Source organism: Parasteatoda tepidariorum, chromosome 8, assembly GCF_982258835.1.
Source record: "Parasteatoda tepidariorum strain Cologne lab strain chromosome 8, Ptep-v5.0, whole genome shotgun sequence".
Taxonomy (NCBI): Eukaryota; Metazoa; Arthropoda; class Arachnida; order Araneae; family Theridiidae; genus Parasteatoda; species Parasteatoda tepidariorum.
Window position 1 is genome coordinate 70,598,035 of NC_141762.1, and position 26,970 is coordinate 70,625,004.

At 26.6% G+C, this 26,970-nt stretch overlaps 1 protein-coding gene across 10 annotated transcripts in view; it reads right to left on the reverse strand.

Moving 5' to 3' along the window:
* The window catches only part of LOC107444174 (vacuolar protein sorting 15), a 53,665-nt gene that overhangs the window by 23,954 nt on the left and 2,741 nt on the right, over window positions 1-26,970 (reverse strand). For all 10 annotated transcript variants that reach the window (XM_087169102.1, XM_087169099.1, XM_087169100.1 and 7 more), the window contains exons 3-22: window positions 24,819-24,863; window positions 24,656-24,735; window positions 24,461-24,516; window positions 24,222-24,371; window positions 24,030-24,131; window positions 22,476-22,708; window positions 22,198-22,324; window positions 19,883-20,052; window positions 17,793-18,042; window positions 16,268-16,362; window positions 16,142-16,181; window positions 13,675-13,757; window positions 11,350-11,434; window positions 9,697-9,844; window positions 6,155-6,201; window positions 4,989-5,090; window positions 4,768-4,902; window positions 2,768-2,905; window positions 289-465; window positions 148-204 (exon numbers count right to left, since the gene is read on the reverse strand). In XM_087169102.1, the coding sequence (XP_087025228.1) occupies window positions 148-204; window positions 289-465; window positions 2,768-2,905; window positions 4,768-4,902; window positions 4,989-5,090; window positions 6,155-6,201; window positions 9,697-9,844; window positions 11,350-11,434; window positions 13,675-13,757; window positions 16,142-16,181; window positions 16,268-16,362; window positions 17,793-18,042; window positions 19,883-20,052; window positions 22,198-22,324; window positions 22,476-22,708; window positions 24,030-24,131; window positions 24,222-24,371; window positions 24,461-24,516; window positions 24,656-24,735; window positions 24,819-24,863 (2,320 nt within the window). The remainder of the gene's footprint in view (window positions 1-147; window positions 205-288; window positions 466-2,767; window positions 2,906-4,767; window positions 4,903-4,988; window positions 5,091-6,154; window positions 6,202-9,696; window positions 9,845-11,349; window positions 11,435-13,674; window positions 13,758-16,141; window positions 16,182-16,267; window positions 16,363-17,792; window positions 18,043-19,882; window positions 20,053-22,197; window positions 22,325-22,475; window positions 22,709-24,029; window positions 24,132-24,221; window positions 24,372-24,460; window positions 24,517-24,655; window positions 24,736-24,818; window positions 24,864-26,970) is intronic.

A 26,970-nucleotide genomic window follows, 5' to 3' on the forward strand; every position in this document is an offset into this window, starting at 1 on the left:
CAAATTTTTCTATTTGAATAAGCATAAGGGTTAAAATATTAATTTTTATATACCACGAATAGAAAACAGCGATAAAGAAATTTTCTAATTCTACACAGACCTAAATAAATTATCAAAAATATGTTTTGAAATAAAATACATTTTTACCAATATTTCTTCTTCAACAAGTTCATTCATTCCATCAGATTGCAGGCGATTATAAACCTATAATTTTAATATATCAATAGCTATAAGTACGTATCTATTTACAAAAATATATTGACATAAATACTTTTTATTTTATATTACCATATTAAGATTTGGGTCCAGTTCTCGATAAGCAGGAAGATGACCTGGTCTGGCAACAGATCTTGAAATTTTCCTTTCACACAAACTTTCTAAAAGGTTTCTTAAAGTAGGCAGTCTAATAAGAAAATCAAAAATGCATCTGGGAACAGGATCTTGCAATGCATTCAGTAGCACAAGCTAAAAAATTAAAAGAAATTTATTCAGACTTGCTAATCTATTAAATTCTGTAAAAAAAACATTTTGAAAGAACATTATTTAGCAATTAATAACATTTATTAACAATTTATAAATGTGATACTGATAAAAATAATAGATATATAACAAAGGTTGAGACATCCTAGTTCCTAAGGCTTTTAAATATAAGCCCCATGCCAATACTTTATAACCGCCGTTGAACAGCTGACCCAAATTTTAGTTTACGCCTACCAATCCCTAAATATTTCTAATTATCTTAATATCTAATTACTTTTTTTCATCTTAAATATTTCTATTAAAGTTTTTTTCCTTGTACCCCAAACCAATAATGCAGCTAAGTTTTGATTATTTTTTAATAATGATGAAACTAATTCTATAGAAAAAATAATATTAATGACTCCTTTAAAAAAAAATTTTGCTATTCAGCCGAAAGGAATTTGGTCAAATAGCTGTGCATTACAGCCCTAATTTTAACCTTTTTCTTTAATCTTAAAATATGAAAATTTTGCATAATATAAAAAAACCTATTAAATTAGATATCATCATTGATTGCATTGGATAAAATAATTTAATCTGTTAGTTTTAATTAATAGCATCCCTGAAAGTTTTTTCAAAACACTAAAGCAATTTTGCATTAGCAAATGACAAAATAAAAACAACCATGGATTGATATTATATCATGGTTGAGTTACAAAAACAGATTAATGAAGTGAAAAGAATGCAGTTTTTTCTCTAAGTAAATATGGTTAGCAAAAGCACATTATTATTCAACATTCATTGCTACAGCAAAAGTTTGTGGCTGTGGACTAAATTTTCCGAAATTTTTCAGAATGAAAGTTAAAAACTTTACAGTAAAGTGTTTCTAACACTCACAAGAAGGTTGGCCCATTTTGTAGAAACATAATGAATAAAATTTTCTTACATAAAAAATATTTCTTTTAAGCTGTTAAGATAAAGATTTTAACTTTAGCTGTAACAGTACTTTTAACAAAAAAAAAGCATATTTGTTTATTAATTTATAACTTGCTTATATGAATCATTTAAGAATTTCATAGTGGTATAAACAAATTTGTAATCAAATTTATCTTCTCTATGGTTAAAAAAATTGGAAAACAAATATAATGAAAAAAAATTTAAATATTTCAATTTAACTTTAAAGATCAATGGTTTTATGGTAGTTATAACGGATTAAGGAAGTTTCTACCCAAAATAATAATTTTAATGAATTATAATTTTTTTTGGGTAAAAAATAAGACTAATGGTATGATGGGGATTATAAACGGAACAATAAAGTTTCTGCCCTCCCCTACTCCAAAAAAAACAGTCTTCATTTTTATGCATTAAATTTCCTTCTTTATAAAAAAGGAGACCCTGATCAGGGAATAATGAAAAGTCAGCCCAAAATAACAATATTCATTTGCATGCATTAAATTCAATTTCCTGTTTTATATTTTTTTAAAATTTTTTTCGTAAAAAAAAGAAGACTAATAGCATGATTGTGGTCATGAAGGAATTATGAAGTTTCTGTCCAAACAAAAAAATCTTTTTTTTCATGCATTAAATTTTTATTATTTATTATTATTATTTCTTTTGGTAAAAAAGAAGGATGAAAATCAAAGAATTTAAAATTATCTTGTTTCTCTTTCTTTTGCTTCATCTAATGATTTTAATTTATAGCTTTTATTTTAGCTGTTTTTATGCATTTCAATAAAAACAAAGAATATAATAATTCGCCGTAATGATACAAAAAAAAACTTCTCTTAATATGCTTCTCAAAACTTTATTGTATTGATTAAATTACGAAGTCCCTGACTTAAATAACGTCATAATGAAGCAAATGCATGCATGTTTAAAACTAGTAAATACATTTTATATCATAACCAAAAAATAAACAGTATGTACAAATCATAAGTTTGCTAATTATTGATAAAAAGTGGAATATCGGCATACAATATGAAATATGTGCAATAACAAACTTATTCTGAAATCATCTGTTTTATGTAAGCATATTTATACAGTTATAAACTTGAACAAAAAAAGAAAATAAGCATATAAAAAATATTTCTACAATAAAATATTAAAAAAAACTTATTTGATGAGTTACCAATATTTTAATTTTCTATATATATATATATTTTTTTTGCAGAAATTTAAAGATACTTAATTTCTGCCCCTCAGTAAAGCAAGTATGATATAGGCAATGAAGAATAAAAATTAATAAGTAATACAACTAAACATTAAAAATAACACAATAAAAGAAAGAAGTAACCTTCCCAATTTTTACCTCTTTGTCAACTTGAATGACAGAATGTCTTAGAAAAGGTTGAAGTAAAGGAATCAGCCTGCACTGAACATCAGCTAAGTTTAAAGATTTGGCAACAACACAAACAAAGCCAACAGCAGACTGTTTAATCCATAAATTCTATAGTGAAAAAAAATTCATAAAATAAAACTATCACTAATTACAATATATTAATACATAGGTTTCCAATTTTTTTTTTGACTCACCCCACAATTTGCAAGACATATTTTTTTTCAATGGCCCATAAAAAAAATTTTGACAAACATTTATAAAAGAATTTATAAAACTTTTTTACATTCATCATGGTACACTTTTAAACATATTTACTTAATCTATTAAAAATTTCTAGTGACCAATGATTTTATATTTGAACTTATTAAAGAAACTAGCCTTTTTGCTAAAAAGAAATATATACAACAAATTTCTAAGCGGAGTGTAAAATAAATTAAAAATTTTTTTTTTATAAATCCCAAACAACTGTTACATTATGTTCATGATATATCAATAAAAATTATTAAAATACGCTGTTAAAAATTCTTAAAATATAGTTTGAATTTCGAAAAGAAAGAAAATGCCTGCTTAAATTTATAAGTGTAAAAAATGTTTGGTTGGTAATTTTTTCAATATAAGCATATGTTTGCTGAATTAATGAGTACTTTAGTTACATGTAATGGTATGTCGTGATATTTCAATGCAAAATAAACTATTAGTTCTTAAATGTACTCTATATTTAAAACATTTTCTTTTCTTCTGCATATTATTTTTACACATCCTCTATAAAAACCTAACAACACACAAGAAATCTTCAATGTAGCAACAAGAGTCATGTTGGGAACCTATGAATTAACACATTAAAAATAAATAACAGCTACAGAAGATAATGTATCAACAATGAGCATTAAGATAATTAATATAAGTATATAACAATAACCAAGCACTTAGATGAATTAAAATATCAATTAGTCTATAATTTATGACAAAGCTGATTCAGTAAAGAAATTACACACCTTATTTATTAAATGGTACTTTTTTATTTTAGGAAAAATAAAAGAACCTATTACCACAGTACCTATGACCAATATTAATTAGGCATGAATAATTGTTTGGTAATTTTTCGTCGCCTGCCTTTCAAAAGTAATAAATACCCTCAAAATACTTGTCAGTGTACTAACAAAAATTTTATGATAAAATATATCGTTTGTCAGTAATTTTTTACAAGAAAAACAATAATAAGGAGAATAGTTGACATTAGATCTTGTAGAATTCCTATTAAATTGACTAATTATAATAAAAAATCTAGTTCTGATGAAAGCTAAATTGCTATATATGCACATGATATTAAAAAACAATTTTTAAAAGAACATTTTAAAAATAGAATTTTTTAAACTGTAATATGATTTATATCTATATATAGATAGAAAATTGATCATAATATTTGTATTATGTAAACAGCCTTTCTTCCAGCTGTAAAAGGGTTTGAAACATTTCATATGTTAAAAAATTAAACACACATAGAGAAAATATAATCAGCATTTCTTTGTTGTTATTTTTAAGGTTATCTTTTAAGTCTCCATTCATGATTTTAATTAGTAATATATCAACATTAGTCTTTAAAATTAGTATATCTTGCATACTTTTCATTTTTTCACTTTTATGTTATTTTTTATAAATAAAACCTTTTTGTTTACAAATTAACTTTGATTAATGGTTCATAAACTACTAGTGGGTTAAATCACAGTTCTGGCTTTTAAGTAATTATTAAGCTTATAGCTTTCAAAATTTCTTTTTTTTCTTTTTTTTTTTTACAATTTATAATTGAAAATAGGGCATTGCAAGAAAACTTTAAGCAATTTTGCATGGAGTCATTTGTTTCAGAAATAATTGAAGGGCTAATTTGAATAAATAAAATTTCGTACAACTAAAACAGAGACTAAATTTCAATAAAGCAACTATAAATATAGAATACTACAAATAATATTTACAGGATGAATTAATAGAGGGATGGCTTCAGTAACGAGATCATACAACATTTGCTTCTGAAGAAGTCCCAATTCAGTTAACTCAGATAAAGCTGCAAGGGCTTTACGTATCACAAAGTCTTCTGAATCAGTTAAACCCTAAAAGAACAGAAAAGAAATAGTATCCCAATACGATAATACAATATTTTGAGGGAATAAAACAAAACCTTTGATGGAAACATTACCTGTTGCAATAAAGGTTTCAATATTGGACAACATTGCCATCCAACATAAGAAGCCACTCCCACAATTGCATCAAAAAAAGCCCCACGCAAATGTCTGTCTTCCTAAAAATATACATTTTAAATTATAAGCAGTGAATCGATTGCTGCTTTTTTAAAAAAATGCAGTGTAGTTTAGTAGTGCAATACAAACTAGTTTATAACGTTTTCTGATAATTGACTTTAATATTAGTTTAGCAATGATACAGGTATCAAACACAACTAATTTTTTGAATCTGATTGATGCAAATCTTATGCAAGTTCAACAGTTCTTGCTTTGTAACTCTCGGAATACATTACTACTTAAAAAAAAAGTTTTAGAGACATAACAAAAATCACAAATATATAATACTTTTATTTCTTGAAATAAATATTCTCCGCCAAGAAAGATAGAACAAAGCTTAAAAGTTGAAAGAAAAAAAGAATTATAAAAATGGTTCAGAATAATCACTAAACAAGGGTTAGATATTTTTTAAATCAACTCCCTTATGATAAAATAATCCTGCTTTGTTTTAAACGATTTCTTAGCAATATTTTCATTCAATCTTCATTTCTTTTTTAAATTTTGTGCATGAGTGTAAATTGTGCACTCCAGCAAAGTTTGTCTCCTAAAAGTAATGGCTACATTTCAAAAATGATTTTCTGGAAAATACATGTTATAAGAACATGGAATTGTTAGTTAAATCAATTTTCCTCATGATCACAAGACTATCCTTAGTGGCAGATGAATCATGGGTTAAAATTTGTGTACTCTTGGTTCAACTTGAAAAGTTGTTGTAGTAGTTCAAATGCAGATTTCTTTTTAGCTATGCAATGTAGATGTGGGCATGTTTCACTCAAAATATTTTCTATCAAGACAAATTTGTCTCGCTACATAACTCAGAAGTTCTTTTGTCGTCCGAGTTGAGATAAAATACATGTTTCAAATTTAATAATTATAGGCTGTTTATTGATGACGATAAAACAAGATAATAGCTTTATAGAAGTATAAATAATAGGCTTTTTAGAAGTATTAACCTTTCTAAAAAATTAAGTACTAATTAACTAACTCAATTCGAAAAAACATTAAAAAACATTAACATTAAGTTCAATTTACAAAAATTGAAAGAAAAAAAAGGCTTAACTGTTACCTTATCATTTAGGTAAGTAATCATGTGAGAAAGCAAAACATCATTTCCTGTAAAGAAAAAAATTAGAAAAGTTAAAAAAAAAAACTTCTAAAATTCCTGGTATATATTTCCTCAAAAGAACAAAATTAATCAACTAGATTTTTAACATAATTTTTCAATACCCTATTCAACATTATGTCCAAATGCACCAACAATTAAAGTAATTAGTTATTTTCTTGATAATATGTAAGATATACATAAGCCTAATAAAAATTTCTATTAATTCATTTTCAGCATTATAATTTTTACAAAATTAACTAATAACCAAGACAAAACTAAAAACAAATTTTACTTAAATTTTGCAAGCATAGTAAATTACTTAGGTGGAAATAGACTAAGTTAAATGTTGCTTGACTTTTATAAAATTTAAAATAAAAATAAGAGAATAGATATGAAAATAAGAACAAATCATAAGCTAAATAAATAAATCAAATATTTTTGTAGGTGAAGTCTACAGCCAGACATTTTGATTAAATAAATAACCTCCTGATTTAGTAGCCTATTCTGAAAATGTTTCACGATTTAACAAGCAGAAGGATTTAGTTTAGAAAAAATACTCAATCAAACATTTTTGTAGGTGAAGTATACAGCCAGACATTTTGATTAAATAAATCACTTACTCCTGATTAATTAGCCCATTCTGAAAATGTTTAAGGATTTAACAAGTACTAGAAGGATTTAGTTTAAAAAAAATACTCAATCAAACATTTTTGTAGGTGAAGTCTACAGTCAGATATTTTGATTAAATAAATAACTTACTCCTGATTAATTAGCCTATTCTGAAAATGTTTCCGGATTTAACAAGTACGAGAAGGATTTAGCTTAGAAAAAATACTCAAAATAAAAGATAAAAGAAAATATATTTACTATACCTTCATTCATAAGATATATTGAAAGTTGCTTAAAAAAATTTAAATTAATTTAAACATTAGGAAAAAGGTGAAAAGCAAAACCTAGATTAAAGTTAATAGCAAGTTTGATCATTAAAGTTATTACTTATTAAAGTTATTAGCATGAATTTTATCCTTATCTACTTTTTACAATATATGTAGAAATTCTATTTGCATTTCATTTAAACGTTTTTCTCTTTTAATATTGACGAAAGACTTGATCTAAGACTCTTTCCCCCACTCTTTTACCATAATTATTGTATTAAACAGGGGTGATTGTGAGCTCAAGTCAAAATTCCGGAAAATTTCTTGAGTTAAAAAAAAAAATAATTTTAAATTGAAAAATTAGTAAAAATTTAAACACGCTTTTTCTCCTTTTTCTCAATATTTCTTAGTTTACTTAAAATATGTTTAAAATTTTACACATACCTATGATGACCTGGAGAAGTAATTATAATTTACAAATAGTCTTTCTTTCTTGAGTTTTATGATTATAACAACTATTTACTGATAAAAAATTAATATTAATCATCAATGTAAGCTTATAAAGTATCTATCTGGCTCCCCCTTACAAACAAATAAAATAAACTATGTTTTTAAGTTCCACCTTTGAAAATTTGATTTCCGGAAACTTCTGTGATCAATGATTTTTTGAAATGTCTGAACCATCGAACTCCGGAAACTTCCGGATCACTGTTAGCGAAAATTCCGGAAATCCGGATTTTTTCCGGCGCACAATCAGCCCTGATTAAATTATTTCTGTTAAGTTGGCAAAAATGGGTCCTTGGGTGATCTATTTTTAGATAAGGAAGCTATTTCAAAAATTGTCCTCAGATTTGCTGTATTTTAAGAAAATAAAACTTTGACAAAGTAAGGATGTTACTTTATCCTCTGTTACTAGCATATTCATTTTAAATTTATTGTTTTTAAGTCCATTGAATTTTTTATAGTTCATTTTCCAGTTTTAAATAAACATTACTTCCTTTCAATGAATTTGGCCAAGAAAATGGACTTGTAGTTTCTTTTTTCAACTCAGTCACTACATCCATGGTAATTTTATTTATTGACTTTTAATTCAATATTTCACTAAATAGTAAGTATATTAAAAGAAATATAGGTAGGTATCATTATTTGCAACAAAATTCAGCAATTTGAAATGCAAGAAAATATTAAAATTTAGCCTTACTGTCAGCTTTCCCCTTTGTACCCTTTTTCCACTCTGTTATCTGCTATTTATTAAACTTTATTTCTCTATATAATTTAACAGAAAATAATTTTAATAAGCTTTTTACAGTATAAATTTGACATGAGTTAAAACTGTTTACAATTTTAGGTAACCTATGTTTTTATTTAAACACTTTTGATAATTAGTAACAGAGGGAAACATAATGCAAATACAGTCAAACCTCGATATCTCGAACTTGAAGGGAGAGGAGAAAAAATTCGAGACATCGAAAATTCAAATTATCGAAAATCGCATGTTATCGAAGGTAGAATAAAGAAAAATGCTCTTTACATACATTATTTACTATTCCATATGTATTCTAAAACACTTCTTACACTTTCATTTAAAAAAGATTCAATTGTTATTTGCTTTAGAGATGTGTAAGAAAGTTAGTCAATAACACTTTCTAAGTGAACTATAGCTTTAAATGTCTGCCCACTGACATATTCGGCTGCCTCTCAATAAATCTCCTTACAGTGTCCACTGCAGAAAGTGCTTGTCTGTTAGTAACATTGGGAGGAAAATCTTCGATTTCCTCATCCTCTTCTTCTGATAGTTCACAAGAAGGTTTCGTTTGAGCGATGATATCATTGTCATCCCACTGACCACACACTGTTACTGCATCATCTACGTTTACAAAGTCATGAAATTCCATGTCATCAAGCTTCATGAGTTCGGTCAATCTGTTCCAATCAATTTTTGTGTAGTTTTCAGCAGAATTAACGATATTGATTGTTTGACTACTTTTGTGATCTTTAATGAATCCAGACTTCTTGTAGCCATTCATTATCGTAGAGGAAGACACATCATTCCATACCTTGTCGGCCATTCCTAAATTTTTTTATTTTTTGGGGAATATTTTTTTAATTTTAGAAAAAAAAAACTACACTATTTATTGAAAAAAATTCAAGTTATCTAGGGATTAGAAAAAAAATTTCGTGAAATCAAGTCCTTTTAACATTGAGTGGATAGGAAATTTGAAGGGAATTTTTTTTCGTTCGAGATATCGAAAAATTCGTGAAATCGGGGTTTGAGTTAGAGAGGTTCGACTGTATAAGTTAATGTTTTACCTTTTACACCAAATAAAAAAGTGCACTGCTGTTTTAAGTTTCGTAAACTAAAAACATTGTTACTGCGGCTGAAATCTTTATCTTTGAATATTTATTTTAAAAAAAATTCAAAATGCATCTTTATTTTGAAAATGACCTATATAGTAGGATATCTATTTACTATTTTGTGGACTATCCTCTGAATTCACTTAACTATCAATGCAACATCGTCCAATTTATGACATAACACGAATTTATTAAATAACTTTATTAAAATTAAATTAAATATATTAGATTTTTCGACTAATATTTTAAACATTAAAAAATAGTCATAATAACCTTTTCGCCTTCCAAAAAAGACACAAAGCCTTTGTATTCCTCTTTCCAATAGAGTCTGTTTAACAGCATTAACTGGATCACTGAGTAATGTTGTCACACTTTGCTGTACCAACTCTTGCAAAGCTTGCAGTTCATGATCATAAGAAACCTTTAAAACAATAAATACAAACTATAATAACTACAGAAAATAAACCAAATCTCCATTGGATTGTAATACAATTCCAATACCGAATCTTTTTTAATATACAAGAATTTCAACTAGAATTGATTTATACATTTTATCTCTCATTTAGCCATGCTAGTCATCTGTGACAATACACTTTTCTTTTATATTTCAATTTCAGTAAAAAACTAATGTTTAATAGTGTAGTTAAAAAAGATTTTTTTCATCATATTAAGAAATTTAAAAAAATGTTATGATAAGCCACAGGTATGGACGAGGACGTTTACCACAGTAATCTGACAGGTCGTTGGCACATTTATCTGTTTGGTAGAAAATGTAGAAATTTTTATAAGAGTAATTTTTTTCTAAAAAAATGAGCAAGGATTTTCTAATAAGTGACAATAAATTTGAACTGCATAATCACCACAAAATTTGTCTATAACTACAAAACTAAACAAAATTGTTGGAGTTTAGATATTATCAGTCAATATGTGGGACCAATAACTGGCTAAAACAGCAATTATAAATTCATATGCAAATAAATACAGTTATTCTATAATAAGTTAAAATTACTTAACACATTCATGCATCAACAAAATTTTATACACATATAAGGGTACATAAACAATATTTTAACTACAAAAATCTGCATTATTTGCTTAAAATACAAAGTAAAAATGTCACCAACAATAAATTTTTCCGAAAAAAAGTACGTTTTTTAAAAAAAATGTTTTTTATAAATATTTCATAAATTTTGAATATTTTCAAAATGTTAAAATATTGCAATTGGAGCAAGCAATCTGCATGCAAGAAAAAAACTGAACAAGTATTTATTATGAAATTCATTAAAAATTGATTGTCGGAGAAATAAATTAGCTTATAATAAAAATTCAAAACAATATTTCATATAAAAACGTTAAAAAGAGATTATAAAATTTTTTTTGAAGAAGAAAAAGCAATAAAGAAGTTTTGATAACTAAAGTGCTTATAACAGTAATAAAGTTTGAAAATTTTGAAATGTCTTTTGTGAATAATTTCTTTTCTTCATGCTGTAAATGGGAAGTTTTTTTTAACAGTACTTGCATCAAAATAATCACAACCACTCAAAGGCGCATCAGAAACAAAAAAAAGAAATTTGGGGAATGGAGCAAACTAATAAAGTACAGGACAAACCTTTATACTTATTTCAAAAATATTATAAAAAAAAAAAAAAAAAAAAAAACACAAGGTAGTTTCACTTGACACATTGAAGATTCAATTTGGAATCTAATACATAAATCTTTAAAAACTTTTATTTGTTTTGTTATTCTAATAACAAATTAAAACCGATTAAACCCTAGAGTTTTTAGAAATTTAGAGTTGTTAATGTTTTATTTAGGTTTGAATTAAATTCTTATATTTTTCACAAGAAATTTTTAAATTACTAATTTTAATGTCAAACAGCAAGTTGTTGAATTTTAAATGCTTGATATAATAATTAATTTTCTTACTTTGTTATGGTGATTTCTTTCTTCATCACTCAGGAAAGTGCTGTCTGGATCAGGTTCCATATCAGAATGAGTCATTTCTAAAAACCTAATTATGCAAAGAAAAAAAATTAAGAGGTGCTATTCTTAAAATTATTCAGGTGAAAATAACAAATTCAATATTTTATATACAGTATATTTTCTTTCATTCAAAGGTTTCAAATCAGAGATATCTAATGGACCCTTAAATATTACTCGCAACCAATATATATATATATATATATGCTACTGCAAATGACCGAAATTGGTGGTTGCTGATTTCCACTGGTGAATGTTGATAATCACATAGTCGTTTTGGTAAATATCCAAAATATATACTAGGTCTAGTTAAGCGCCACTGCCTGGTATGACCTACATCACTGTTTTTTAAGGTTCAGTGCCACTGCCCCGTATACCCTACACCAGGGTGGCGAACCAATGGCACGTGACACAATGTTTTGGGCACACCACCGATCACAAAGTTCACTATGAAGCATATTAACAGTTATATTAAAATTCATAAATAATTAATAAAAAACAATTAATGTCAAAAAAGCAATTAATAACCATAAAAAACAAGCTAACAATAAATGACTAGCAAAAAAAATTATAAATAAACAGCTCTGCTTAAACTAATATCTTGTAACCCTAATATAAGTTATTTGTCATCTAATCTACAACAACAGAAGTCACGCTGATATTACTTTAAGTTGAATTACGCTTATAACTGAGACATTGTAAAATGTTTTTTTTTTCGTTGTAAATAAAGAATTTTGAGTTGACAGTGTTTAGTATTATAATTTATCCAATAACCACGAAGTCAAAACCATTTGTCGGCATGTCTATGACCTCATTAAACAATTTTTTTAAGGTTCGCCACCCCTGCCCTACACTGATAATTTTTTAAAGTTAACTGCCACTCCCCAGTATGCATTTAACCTATACTTTAAAAACTCATGTTTCTCCTAATCTACAGTTAGCAAATTTAAAAATATTGAATAAATATAATAATATTAACAAATAAATTAATATCAAATCTGATAAAACAAATATTTTGTACATTCAACAAAGCGACTACTCTGGTGAAAGTCGATCGACATTCTCTTGGTTTCGGCCATTCATAGTAACATATACATTACGTAGATTGTGAACAAAATTCAAGGTGAGATGAAAATGTAGTTGTGCTAATAGTAGTACAGAAAAATAACATTATAGAATGTAATTTTATTAAGAGCAAGCTCCGAAGCCCTGAGAAACATAAACTTCACACCTCAAGAGTGCAGCTATGAAAGAAAAATAGTTAACCTTGACAACAATATATATGACTTTTCCAAATCTTAATCAGGCCTTTATAAATTATTTTACTGTTTTTTTAATATCATTTCATCTCATGATGCATTAATAAATAATGAATTAATTATAGTTCAAGTTATACCATTCCTGAGAAAAAGATTACTGATTAGAAGAATAAACTATTTTTTATAGATTACTTATTTTTGGATAATGATACTTAATACTTTATAGCTTTTGGTATCGAATCATTTCTTATATTATATATGTATGACAGTCTGGTCAAGCAAGAACAAAAAAAAGCAGGCATACATGCAACAATCAAAACAGTTTTTATTTTGTAATCATAGTATAGAAAGCAAGAAACCAAATCATACAAAAACAAAATGCTTTTTAAAATGGCAAGGAAAATCTTTTAAATTTAACACAATGATCTCTCAAGTCACAAGCAAAAAGAGAAGTATTATTTCTTAAAATTCATTTGAAAAATAGATTAAGGGATTTCTTCGGTTCTCATGTTGGTAAAAAAAATAAAAACTTAATTCTAGCATTCTTTAATTCAAATTTAGAATAAAAATGCTGGGTACGAACAATGTTTTGTTTTGAATAATAAATTAAGAGAATTTAGATAAAGAATAGGTATATATTATTGGCTTCAATTTAAAAAACACAAAGTTTAGAAATAAAATCCTAGAAAAATAATTAAATATATGCACTACAAATGATACATAATTTAATACAGTAGTTTCATCATATTCAAGGTGGATTTGAAAAATGTCCTTAAATTTCTAGGAATTCAGGCTTCTCATTGGTTTGTAATAATATTTTATTACTTGAATGTAAACAATCTCTTTTTCTTTTACTCCTAACTTACATGTAAAACATAGCATGTATTTGTACCATACATTTTACTAAATAAATTTTTCCAAATTAACAGAAAAACAATTTTAAGCATTAAATTGACCAATATATATATATATATATATATATATATATTAAAAATTCTTTTGTTAGACATACCTCAAAGCTGTTTCAGCTAATGAAGCAATATTTTCAGCATAGGCCATGCGTACTATCACAGCTTCGTCATGAGCAATATGAGACTAAAAAAAACATAATATTGTAGATAAATGTAATAAATTGCAATGCTTTTATTGGAAATAAAAATAGTAGTTAATTATAGGGACAACTATATTTAAAACAAATTTATACTAAGAAAGACTGCCATATAAAATACAGGGGTGATTGCATTCTGGGTTTTCCATATCATCTTTCCAAGTCTAATTGCAGAATTCTTTGTATCTCAAGACCACTGATTATTTCTGTGAATAAAAAACTTACAACCTGACGAAATTTTCATAGAGTTCCACAGTCTAAAATTTACGTTTCGAAACTTTTGCTTAATTCAGTAATGAGACATGTACATACACACGAATTTTTCACCAATTTGATTGTTCTGATTTAGCAGATTTTTACCATTTTGATAATTTGAAACCGTGAAAGCATTCGCTAATACTGTGATTTATATTCACATGATTTTAATATCAAACATTGATTTTCCTATTTTCCTGATATAAAAGCGACAGATTAAAATTTGTAACTTTCACACGATTTAAAGATCATGCATCACAACACTCATATTCACATGATTTAAAATTACAATATTGTGATTTGTTTTCACGCATTTTTAAAATCCATTATCGCAATTCATTTTTACGCACTTTCAAATTCCAGTTTCCCAACTCATCTTAATGTGAGTTTGAAAAACAATATTGTCATTCATATTCACGGGAGTTTAAAATTCAATGTTTCAATTCATATTTTTGTGATTTTAAAATCCAATGTCACGTATTGTATTCCTGGGAATTTAAAATCCAACACTACGATTCGTAATCCTGCAAATTTGAAATCCAATATTGCGTATTTTCGTGTTTTTAAAAGTCCAATATCACAATTCTTGTCTTGACTAAATTTTTTAATTTAGTTTTGTAAAGGTATATCATATTTTTTATTATTTGGTAATTTTAACGATATTCTTCACGGTTAGGTAAATTATTAGAAATCTAAACATTTTCTTAAACATTTATGGTACATAAACTGATATCCTGACACTGAGTTTCTGTACATAAAATTTACAGGGTTTTTTCAAACTGTGTCACAATTATCCATGAAATTACTAACTTTCACTTTTTAACCCTAAAGTTGAGGGGTATATTATGGTTGCTTTTTCACAGAGTACATAAGTTTTTTTTTTTTTAGTGGGGACATTGTTATAAGGATTCATACAAGTAAAAGCTAATGGGTGATTATTATCAACTTATACAAGTTGGCAACAAATATTCCGCGAAAGATATCTTCCTGATTTTCACAGGTTAACTTTTTTTAAACACCCTCTTATCACATCTAAAGACACAAAGTTTATTATTTATTTTCTAGTTCTGCCTTATTCCTAAACTAAAGTCCCCCCCCCCCCGTGGCAAAATTCCATCATAAAACAATTTTATCTAATACAAAGGTTCAAAACTTTACCTGGAAGGACTCAGTTATATAGTATTAACGAGACATAAAGAACAACCTATTATTTTTGAATTGATTTATAAAATATTGGTCCGTATAAGTATCTAAAATTGTCTTGTTAATATTGAAGACAAATAATTTTGTCAGTGCAACATTTTTCAATGAATACTAAATTAAATATTTTCCAAAATTAATATGATTTTTATAGATTTAATTAGAATCAATGCATCAATTAGGTAATAAAAAAGATTTGAGGAGATGCCTATCTAATATGATAAATTTATCAAAAAGTATGCATCAGAAAATTTCTCAGAGAAAAATTTATACCAATCTTTGATGTTATTCCCAACAAGCAAAAATATTTAGTTTTAGTTTGAAGTAATTACTAAATTTTTAAATACTTCAAATCTGAACAAAGCCATTTTCTCTGAGTTTTAAGAAATAAAACAGAATTCCCTGAAAATTCTATAACTTAATTCATTACAAAATAAAACTAAAATTTTTTTTTATAATAAATTAACATGAACTCCTTTTTAGAACTGAAACTATAAAATAGTATAGAATAAAAATAACTGATTGTAGAAGCTAAAAAGAATTAATGATTAAGCCATAAATAACAAAATTAGACATAAATTTAAAAAGAAAAAAAAAGAATTAAAATGCATGCACACTATTATAATCAATGTTGGAAACTAAGAACAACCAAAATTTAAAATTTTAAGTACGGAGGTCATAAATATTTAATAAATATTAAAGAAATATACAATACATAAATTTAAAAAATCATGACTCACTAAAAATCAGGTTTTAAGCCGGACATACTTAATAACTTGTTTTTGAATGGGATATAATAAAAACATCAACAAATGTAATAACATATTTTAAATTTGATTGAAACATGTATTTTGAACAAAATACAATAAAAAGAAAATAGTTAAAAAGAGTAAAATGAATTACATAAAATACTTACTAAATTAGGCAGAATATATTCAGGGAAAACATTTCCATCACTAAAAATAAAATTAAGTTCAATTTATAGTTTTAAATTAGTTAACAGTAAAAAAGCTAAATAGTTGAGATATATTCATTAAAATACCTTCTAGGAATACTTTTAATAAGAGAAAGGCATTCAGTGAGAGTTTGAATAACTGCAACACGGACTTTAGGGTATTTGTCTTTAGCCAAGTACACCTAAAAATATCAATTTACAATCACAATAGCTTCATTATACACCTTTAAAATCAACAACAGAAAACTTTTATTATTTCTGAAATGAAAGAAAAATTGCCTTCAAAAATGAAATTTTAGATCTAAAGTGCTGTGGTAAAGAGAAACTTAATATATAAAAAGTAAAGACAGAGAAAGAATTTTTCATCTTTATTTTAAATAATTATTCTATTCAAACTTTACATACAGAAAAGAACAACATTTAAGAAGTATTTTTGGATAGCTTGGTCGAAAAATTTTGAAAATTTAGCTCTTGTGCAAAGAAATATGAGAAGAACGATGCAAGCAGACAGGGGAAATTCATGAGACAGAGACAATACTAGGTCTAGCACATAGCCAATGCCAACAATAGGCCTAAGTTATATAAAAATAATAAAAGTTATAGAAATTTTTTTAAAAAGAAATTCAAATGACAAATTTAATAGAGTTGAACCTGTTTATCACGAATGTCACGGGAAAGCCGAAAAATTCGAGATAAAGAGGTTTCGAGTTATACAGGTACTGTAAAAAAATTAAATTAAATTTTTAAATTCTATTAAGAGTGCTTTGTTTTTAGTAGAAAAATATAGACATTTCATTAAATTAATTATACCACATACATCTTGTGATATCGTACTGTCCAAACAATAATTTCTCTGAGTCTTAGACTCCTACAAAAGAATGTCTTTACTTCACAGCCACTTCGTGCGAACTCTTACACATCTTTATTCACTACCTCTACACTTGATCACCGGGCCATCACAACACGGAGGCATAACATATTTATTTACATAACAGTTTTTTAACATTCATTCAACTCTGAAAATAATTTTCCCAGGATTTTTGACTAATAACCTTATTTGTTTCGATTTTCCTTTTGAGGTTAGAAAGATCGCAAATTCTTCATAGATCGCTTTCTATAACTCACTTTAAAACTCTTAATTATCCTTTGATCCATAGGTTGCAATTTTGAGGTCAAAATGAATTTCTATTCTTAGCTTTCTTATCTATGTTGAAAAGCTAACCCCTGGTGGTCACTACTGATTCACCCCTCACTTACTGCCAGAATCATTGTATTCCTTTCTAGTTAATGAAGTGCAGGGATAGTGATTGAAATTCTAAGTAATACCACCAACCTGTTCATCCCTACTTCCTGTGGATTAACGAAATTCATCTCTGTGATAAAGCTCAAGTGATAAGGAAAGTTTTGACATTTGTGCTCTATCATTGAAAATTCGAGAAACGGAGGTTTTGAAAAAAAAATTCGACATAAACATGCAAAATATATTGATTTTAGGCAGTAAATGTAGGGATTTTTAAAAATTTCGAGATATAGAGGTTTTCGAGATAAACAGGTTCAACTGTATATAAAAACATTAATAATTTTTATAATATAATAAACATATTTTAAATACCAAATATGGGAGAAGTCTGTCTAATATTACATCTGGACTTAAGTAACATGCCATGATTTTCAGGACATCTAAGGCATTAAGTTTGGCAGAGCAATGTTTTAAGGCCCTCAATAAAGAAGTCAACAGAGAAACAACAATGACAAGGCCTTCACTAATTACATTTTCCTTATTGTTAGATGACTCATTAACACTTAGTTGCTTTTCATATGTTGTTATAACATCAATTATGTTGTAAATATCCTTTTTCAATCTGAAAAAAAAGAAGAAAAAAAATCATTTTCATAATTCCTCATTATTAAATTAATCTTTGGGGATGGGTTTCAGAATTAACCCATTTGGAAATACAATAATAGAGCCGCATAAATATTTACTAACATAAATTAGTTATTAAAAAGTTTTGAGTTCTTTAGTTAAATTTAAAATATTTAATTTATATATATATATATATATATATACACAGTGCAAAGTCCCATATCCAGACATTCATTTACCGGAAGTATCATTTTTCCGGACACTTTTTAATAATCAAAATAAACAGAAATCTTTATCAATTATCAAATTTGTTTTGCATTTGCGACTTGTTGGAAAAAAAGTATGCAGGGATGAGAATCTCCCACTTTCCGCTTCATTTTGATTCTAACTTGACTTCGATTTTTGTTAGATTTAAATCCAATTTCCACTACAATATGAAGGAAAAAAAATGTATATCAAAGAAACAAAATCTAGAAACAGAAAAACAAGTTTGACAATTTTTTTTTAACTGTTTGCATGTATTCATCTTCTATCATCTTGCTATTTGAATACTGCAACATAAACATTTTCCTTCTTAAAATTTACATACAGTTCTGAAAATCATGTCAATTTTTTTTTTTTTTTGTCATTTGAGATGATTATACAAAAGTAAGATTTAAGACAATTTTCCACAAAAATTAGTACCAGAAAATATACATCTTGCAAACTAGTACTGCAAAATAAGAACGTATTTTGAGAGAGCTCCTATTACTTCAAAATAGTATTTTAAAGTAAAAAGAAGAAAATGATTGTTAAAATAAAAAGGGTGCTATTAAAGTACACAGTTCCATTCTTATTTCTTAAATTTGTTTTTCAAATTGTTGAACAGCAATATTTTTATGTATTATAAAAAATATTTGTATTTATTAAAATTGTTTTTTCAATTAGCTTTTTATTGTAAGTTATATTAAAGTTAATAAAATAATATACATTTTCTATAAAAAAAATGGCTGCAGAGTTCGATTGCATCAAATTTACGAGCAGTAAACATTATGAAGAAGAAAAAAAAGATCTGGAGTAAAATTGCAAATTATGGTAGTTCAGTTTTCATTTTCCTATTTAAAATATTTTTTGAAACAGGCTTTATTTTTAAGCAATACACAGTATCTTACATTAAAAAAAATTAAACATCTGATTTAAATTTATGCATGTAAAAGTTCAGAAAAACATACCTGGGTAGAACTTTATAAATACTTCAAAAAATAAAAGAAATACATACTCAATTTAAATTAAAACAAAATAAATCAAAATTTTACAACATTTCAGCTAAACTACAATTGTATTTATTTATGTAACATAAATAAATACATAATAATTTATAAATGAAAAAACAAATTATATATACATTTCGTGTGACATAAACTGTGTATGTATATATAAAAAATTGAATGTTAAAATTGTTTTTATTAATTAATTTATTCATAAGTTTTTATAATAAGTTAATAAAATAATATACATTTTCTAAGAAAAAATGGCAACAGAGTTTAATTGCATTACATAAGGAAACAGTCAACATTGAAAAAAAAAGGACATCTTTCATAAAATTGCATATGATGGAAGTTGAGTTTTCATTTTCTTATTTTAAAATATTTTTTGCAACAGGTTTTATTTTTAAATCACAAGCTGTATCCTATATTAAAAAAAAATTTAACTTCTGTTTTCATTTCAAGTCAGGAAACATTTACCTCAATAGAATTTTAAAAGCACTTCAACGAATACGAGAAAAAATGCATACTAAATTTAAATTAAAACAAAATAAATCACATTTTTGCAACATTTCAGCTAAACTGTACTCATACTTATAAATTTTTTCATCAGGTGAACGAGGATAAGTTGAAAATATCTTGAAATAGTCATTAAGAAAGGAATAGAAATACTCAGGAAATGCCTTATCTCGTTGTAAGTCTAAATACTCTGCTGCACTCAAGCGAGCAGATGGGTCTTTTTGCATCATACTTTGCACTAGTTTCTGAAAAATAATAAATAAGATATTAGACATATATTTATTTATCACCAAAAAATTCCATTATTCACAAAACTACAACGCGAAAGACAAATACGATGGATCATTTGACAAATCACTACTGAGGAAGAATGGTTAAAAACATCAAAACATGCCTGAGTGCAAGGTGAAACTTCAAGCTGTTTCAAGTAATGACATTTCAACTTCTCTCTGTTTCCTTGGACAATTAAACAGATTTTGATGATCAGGGGGATGCAAGGAGGTGCATTTGCACCCCCTGGCTTTTTTTAAACAAACAAAGAGATTCAGAAAAACAATTTTGTTATAAATTTTTTTTTATTACAAACATTTTTATTCAAAAACAAATAATTAAGTAATTATTGATACATAACAATTAAAAAATTGTTTAATCAAACAAGAATTGTAATCGTCTTGTTTGCTGTCCAAATATGTATATAACTTTTTCAATGAATTCTGAGTCATCTTTGATTTTTTTCTTGTGCTCATTGAGCATGCACAAACTACTTAATTGTAGACCGATTCCATGTTTTGATGCGTCGCATTGTACTTAAAGTACGTTCAATAGTGCACGTAGTAGCTGGAAGAGTTAGGCCAATTGTGATTGCCTCCGCTACAGCTGGATAAAACTGTATGGCTTCAATTACTAAATCGATGTATTCGAGGGATTCATAAGAATTTTCTCTATTCTACCACATTTTGTACCACTTTGTAGCTTCAGTGATGAAATTCGGTAAGGGCAGATCTTTATGCATAGTATATATATATCTTCTAAAACTCAATAAATATCAACACAACACAACAATCTTAAGCATGCACAAACCCGTTAGTATACGAAACTACTGTTTGTAGTTATTTGTGTTTCAAAGTCAGTAGCTATGCCAGCTCCATCAATACAGTTTCGCGTGGCAAAATTTGCAAGAACAAGAAATTCGTGCTTTTTTTAAAAATATCTTGTTAACAATGAAGAAATGTATCTTGAAAAAAATGAATAGATGAAAGTATATGTAATAACAGAATATTTGTAATTTTTTTTTTGGGGGGGGGGGTAGTTTGTTAGAGGATTGCAACTCCTTTTACATTATTCTGCCGGCGCCCTTGTAATCATAAAACCACCTTTGTCAATAGTATTTTGTCACTATTTGATACTCCATTTGTTTTTTCTTGCTTAACATTAGTTTTTTCCTTCAAATACATATTTCTTTTGACTTCATCTCTATTAACCCATTGTTAACGAGTTCTCTCATCTTTCCCTCCTCAAAAGTTGTAGATTCATGAAGAGATAACCCTCAATGCACTTGCATTAGTGATTTCAATTTATGAAATTCAGGGTAACATAAAATATTGCAAGAGTAATATAAGAGTAAAATATTGCATAATAAGAGTAAAATATTGCAATATTGTAACATAAAATATTGTACATCATGTCTGATGAAGGAACATATATTTTTTCAAGCAATATCTTCTTGTGTTTAGTAATGGTATAATTTAAGAAGTCTAAATAGAAATAATCTGAGTTTCAACTAGTTTTTATCTAAGTATCTCATGCCTGCATTTCATTAACATTAAAGAATAGGCTAATTTAATTTTCATATAAAATCCAAAATAAATAAATAAATAATAAATAGAATAAATAAACATAAAAAAAATATGAATAAAGCAGGTTCTTACAATATACAAAAAAGAAGAACAAAGCAAAATATATCTTTGCAAAACAGATGAAAGAGGAAGAGCTTTCCTATTTTTCTGATGAAGGAAGATATATTCTTTCAAACGATGTATATTTGTATTTAGAAATGGTATAATTTAAGAAGTCTATATAGAAATAATCTGTGTATTTCTAGTTTCTATCTAAGCATCTCATGTCTGTGTTTCACAAACATTTAAGAATGGGCAAATTAATTTTCATATAAATTACAAAAAAAAAGAAGCCTAATTTAAGTTTTACACCTCATAATTTTAAATATTTAACTAGTTCTAAAAGTAGCCTGCTAATAGTAACATTTTAGCAACTTCATTCAAATAAATACAATATCCAAAAATATTTATTTTCTTTAGTAAATAAATACCAGTTTAGAGGTGTATAAAATTTATATAATTAGAATAAAAATGAGTAAACACAATCATAATTACCTTCATATTAGTGTCTTCAATTTTCTCAAGAACTTTAGATGGTTCATATTCTCCTATCCTATATCGTAACAGTTGAGAAAAATCAAAAGGAGCAGAACCTTCAGTAAAGAGTTCTGTTAATGCACACCTGAAAATAAAATAAATTTAAATTACCACACATTTAAAAACAGAATTTTTACTCAACGATAGTATTCCATTTAAACTAGAAATTTTTATACAAGACTTATAAAATTTCATGAGGTGAATCGCTACAATGTGTAAATTAAAAACATGCATACCCTAAAGAAAAAATGTCCATTGCCCCAGTCAAATCACCAGTTTTTATTTCATCAGCGTGAATGATGAGAGATGGAGAAGGAGGAGCTATTGAACTTCCACTGGAAGAACTTACGGTTGAAGCCATGCTATACACACTCGATGAACTTATGGTTTTAATGAATCTCTCAGGAGCAACATAGCAAGTTCTTCGTCTTGAGGTATCAAAGAAGTACGAGAAATCAGCAGGGTTGTCCTATGAGATTACCATATATTACATGCAATAACAATATTGAAAATAATATAAAATACTGAAATTGTTTTTATTAGGTGAAGAAATTTTATTTAAAAAATAAATAAATAAAAAGGCAAAAGTATTTTCTGAAGTCATAATTGGTTATTGCAAGCCTTTACTTAACAAAATCCTTAACTGAGTATAAAATATTGATTTATAATTATTACTTGACATGACAGTCTGGTTCATTAAAATCTCTTCGAAACCTGGCTGCTGTTTAGTAATTCAGTTATAGACATTGTGTGCCTCACTTTACCGCAACTGCACTTTGCTGATGAGCCAGAGAACTTTCAAGGCAATGACTTTCGTCATTTCTTTTAATTGAATTCTAATTCGCTATTTATTATTGTTTCTGCATTCTTTTTTGTGTTTATTCTTGCCTTGCCATTTGAAATATTTAAAAAAATGCTATCAAATGAAAAAATTAATTTTAAAAATAATGAAATTTTAACAAACAAATATGATTTCTAGTTATATTTGCTGATATACTTATCATGTATAATAATTTACAGTTATATAGTTTACAATTAGTTATATAATAATATAGTCCTTAATTTACAGTTGCAGTAATATTAATAGATATAAAATACTGGTTTCATTTTAATAAAATGAAAAAATTTATTATAAAAAGTAAAGAGATTTTAACAAACAAATGTAATGTTGACAGTTGTGTTTGTTCATTGAAAGTCATTACATAACACGATCCGAGACATATAGGAGAAAATTATAAGGAATGTTTAGTTTAATTTTTTTTTAAAAAATATGCTGTTAAAAAAAATATTACTTAGATTCAAATAATGCAAGGTCATTGCAAAGATCACCCACAATTTATTATTATCTCTTGTTGTGCTAATAGTCCCAAGGCACAACATTTTGTTACTCTTACTGCTTTTTCTTTTTGTAATTTTTGAACAACTTGAACTAAATGATTTTTATTTCAAACTTTTTCATAAGTAAAGAATCTTTCACGAACAGTCAGTTACTTTCTTTCAAACAGTTAAAAAATAAACAATTTAAAGTCTAGGCCAATAATAAAAAAATAGTGGGCCATGTTTAAGGGGCCACTGAATTGATTTAACAATATTTTAAAATATACTATCCTATGGAAAATATAAGAGATTTATATAATTACATCAAAGCATTTTTACAAAATTTAAGATTAAAATTTTAAAACGAGTTCACTGTGAATCAAGCTTAAAACCTTGAACAGGCAACCACACACTAAATTAAACTTGAAAATAGAAATGAAAAAATATTTAAGTTATAAATTTTTCTATATTACCTCAGCAAGATTTGTGGGCTTAAAACTTGCAAAATCTGTAAGAAGTAGCCAATTCCAACTGCTCACCATAACATTTTCAAGTTTAATATCACCATGATACACCTTAAATTAATAAAATTAGGTTAAAGAATTACACATGTTGAACAAAAATAAACTAAGATTAAAATTCAATATGAGTGAAGGAATATTTACACCAAGTTTGTGGCATTCACTGAGACACTGTAAGAGTTGAAATGCAATCCAGCGTTTTTCAATACTGTTCAAAAAAGGTCTTGTACTGATTCTATCATATAAATTATCTTTGACATACTGACGGATTAAAATACCAGCTTTATCAGTTATCTATAAATAAATATAAGAAATTTCAAATATGAGAATGTATTTTTATGATTCAAATAGGTATACCAAGAATAAATAAAATTTAAACATACCATAGCTTTTTGAAAAGGCAAGGCATTTGGCACATTTTTTAGGAGCTTTCTAATTTCTAAAATGAATAGAAAAATTAAATTAGATGATTGAGAATTTTGAAATTAGTATTATACTATTTGAAACATTGAAATGTCTGCACACATTAATCAAAAAGGGAGAGAGAGAGAGAGAGGCAGAAGAGAGAGATTAATTACCATCTAAGCGATCTCTGTGTGCTTTTAAAGGCAAGGAAGGATCCCTTATGGCAAATACTTTGACAACAATCAATCCTTCCCTAAACAAAGACAAATTATTAATTATTTTATTAAAAAGTGATTATATCTCACAGTAATTAAAAACTTATAAAAATGTACTTACTTGTGTTTTGCTCTAGCAACTTTAAAAAATCTCGTACTTCCCAAACTAATAAAAAAAAAAAGAATAAAATCTGTTTGAATTTGTGCCATTTACTATCTGTGCAGAAATATACATCAAAACTGAGCAAGCAAAACAGATAAAAAAAATTACCAACATATACTTGATATTAAAATTCTTATTTTTAGTTTATTAAAATTTTTAAGCTACTCCTATAATTAGAATGCAGTACAAAATGTTAAGGTATATTTATAAAATCATAATTCAAATAATTGGCAAAAGCAAAAAATAAATAAATAAAATAAATAAAAATGATAAGAAAAATAAGAATGACAGAAGAACTGTTTCTTTCAGAGCAGTCAAATAACTGAAGTAAAGCAAAAAAAATTTTTTTGACTAAAAACAGGGCCCGTGCAAAGAATTTTTTGAACAAATTCTGTAGTTTTTATATGATTACAGTAATTTCCATTAGATATGTTACATAACGAATTAGAATTATATTAAACCCAGATAATGTAAGTGTAAGCAACAAGAGAAATTAAGTAAGCATGAGACTGTGCAGAATATATGCTTTCTTGTGACAATAATTTATCAATAATGTGACAACGTGTTGCTTCAGATTTATCCCTCTAATACTACTCTAGTAAGAAATTATCAAAAATGAACCCCAACCCATTTCTATTTCTTTCACATTTAATCCTCATTTATCCTTCCCAACAGCAAAATGACTCTAGGTTTTAATTTGCATTTTATAAAATAATTTATAGTAAATTTGTATTTTGATTTGAAGTTTTTCAGGGAGAAAAATCAATCAAAAAAAATTTTAAGTTTTGCCCTTGGCGAGGAATTTTGAGAATTGGAAAATACTTTTGATATTTGGATGGTTTACTGGCTAATAATTTGAAGTCCTTAGCATGGGCCCTGTATAAAGAAAATGAAATATTTCCTCATAAACTGTGAAGGCATTGAGAAAGATTGTTTACTACAACTGTAATACAACTATGCTCATAATTTTCAATGTGTTTCTTAAGCCACTTTCTCTTTTATACAGTCAAGTGCAAAAGACCTGCCGTTTTACCTGAAAAAAATCTATTTTGAATGTAGTTAGAATTAATAAACTTAAAAAATGAGACAGTATTAAATTGAAGAAACAATGCACAAATATAAGCCAAAATTGTTTCCCTTCATTACAAAAGCCAAATCAATGGTAATATTATCTTTAGTTACTATTATTACCATTTTTGATTTTGGTAATTTAGTGAAGTATAAAAGAAAATAAATAAAATAAATTCAATGAAATTAAAAAACAATTTAATGAACTTAGATAAATTAATAAATTTGATGAAATTATTTGCAAAGTAAAATACTCTCATGACAATCCATTGTAAGACAGGGAGTTAGTTCATGGAGGATAAAGCTTCACAATTTCAAGATCAACAGCATGAGTATGGTTATATTGTCAGCATTTTGCAAAAGTCACCTTTACTTCCCACATTCTTTTGAAACTTAATCAGCTTCAAGCTGCCATTGGGAAATAATGGCAGCTTGAAAGGCAGTACAATGACAATGATAGATCAGTGCATTAACTACTAAGGCATTGTAGTTTAAATCAAGTTTTAGGCCTTTCTTTAATCTAAGCTTATGATGAACTAAAATAATTTTTTTCCTTTTTTTTGTTGAAAAAATATCAACTGTATTATTTGCATTCGTTGTTAATTTTGTTAAATAATCACCACAAGGGAGCAACTCCAAAAAATTTTCATATTGAATTTTTTCAACTAACTAACAAGATCTAGCGTTGTTTAGCAAAATTTTTAGAAATTAATAGCTCACTGACTGCAAAATGCACCATTCCATAAGAATGACCTACATATTATATCAATGACTTGTTTATTTTTTTTAAAGAAACTATTCATTTTCTTTATTTCATTAGTCTATTTTTACAGCAAGCTAAGCAAATGTAACAATTAACTCAGTATATAATTTTATAATAATCACTGAATAAGTACAGCATTATAATTTTTTCTTAGAACCATATTCATATCTCTGCTTATTTTTCTCTTCATCATCATTAATTTCTTATCTTAGCTCTATAAATTTCATTTAAGAAAAAATCAATCCCAATTTAACTTTTCAAAGTATTTTGAAACATCAG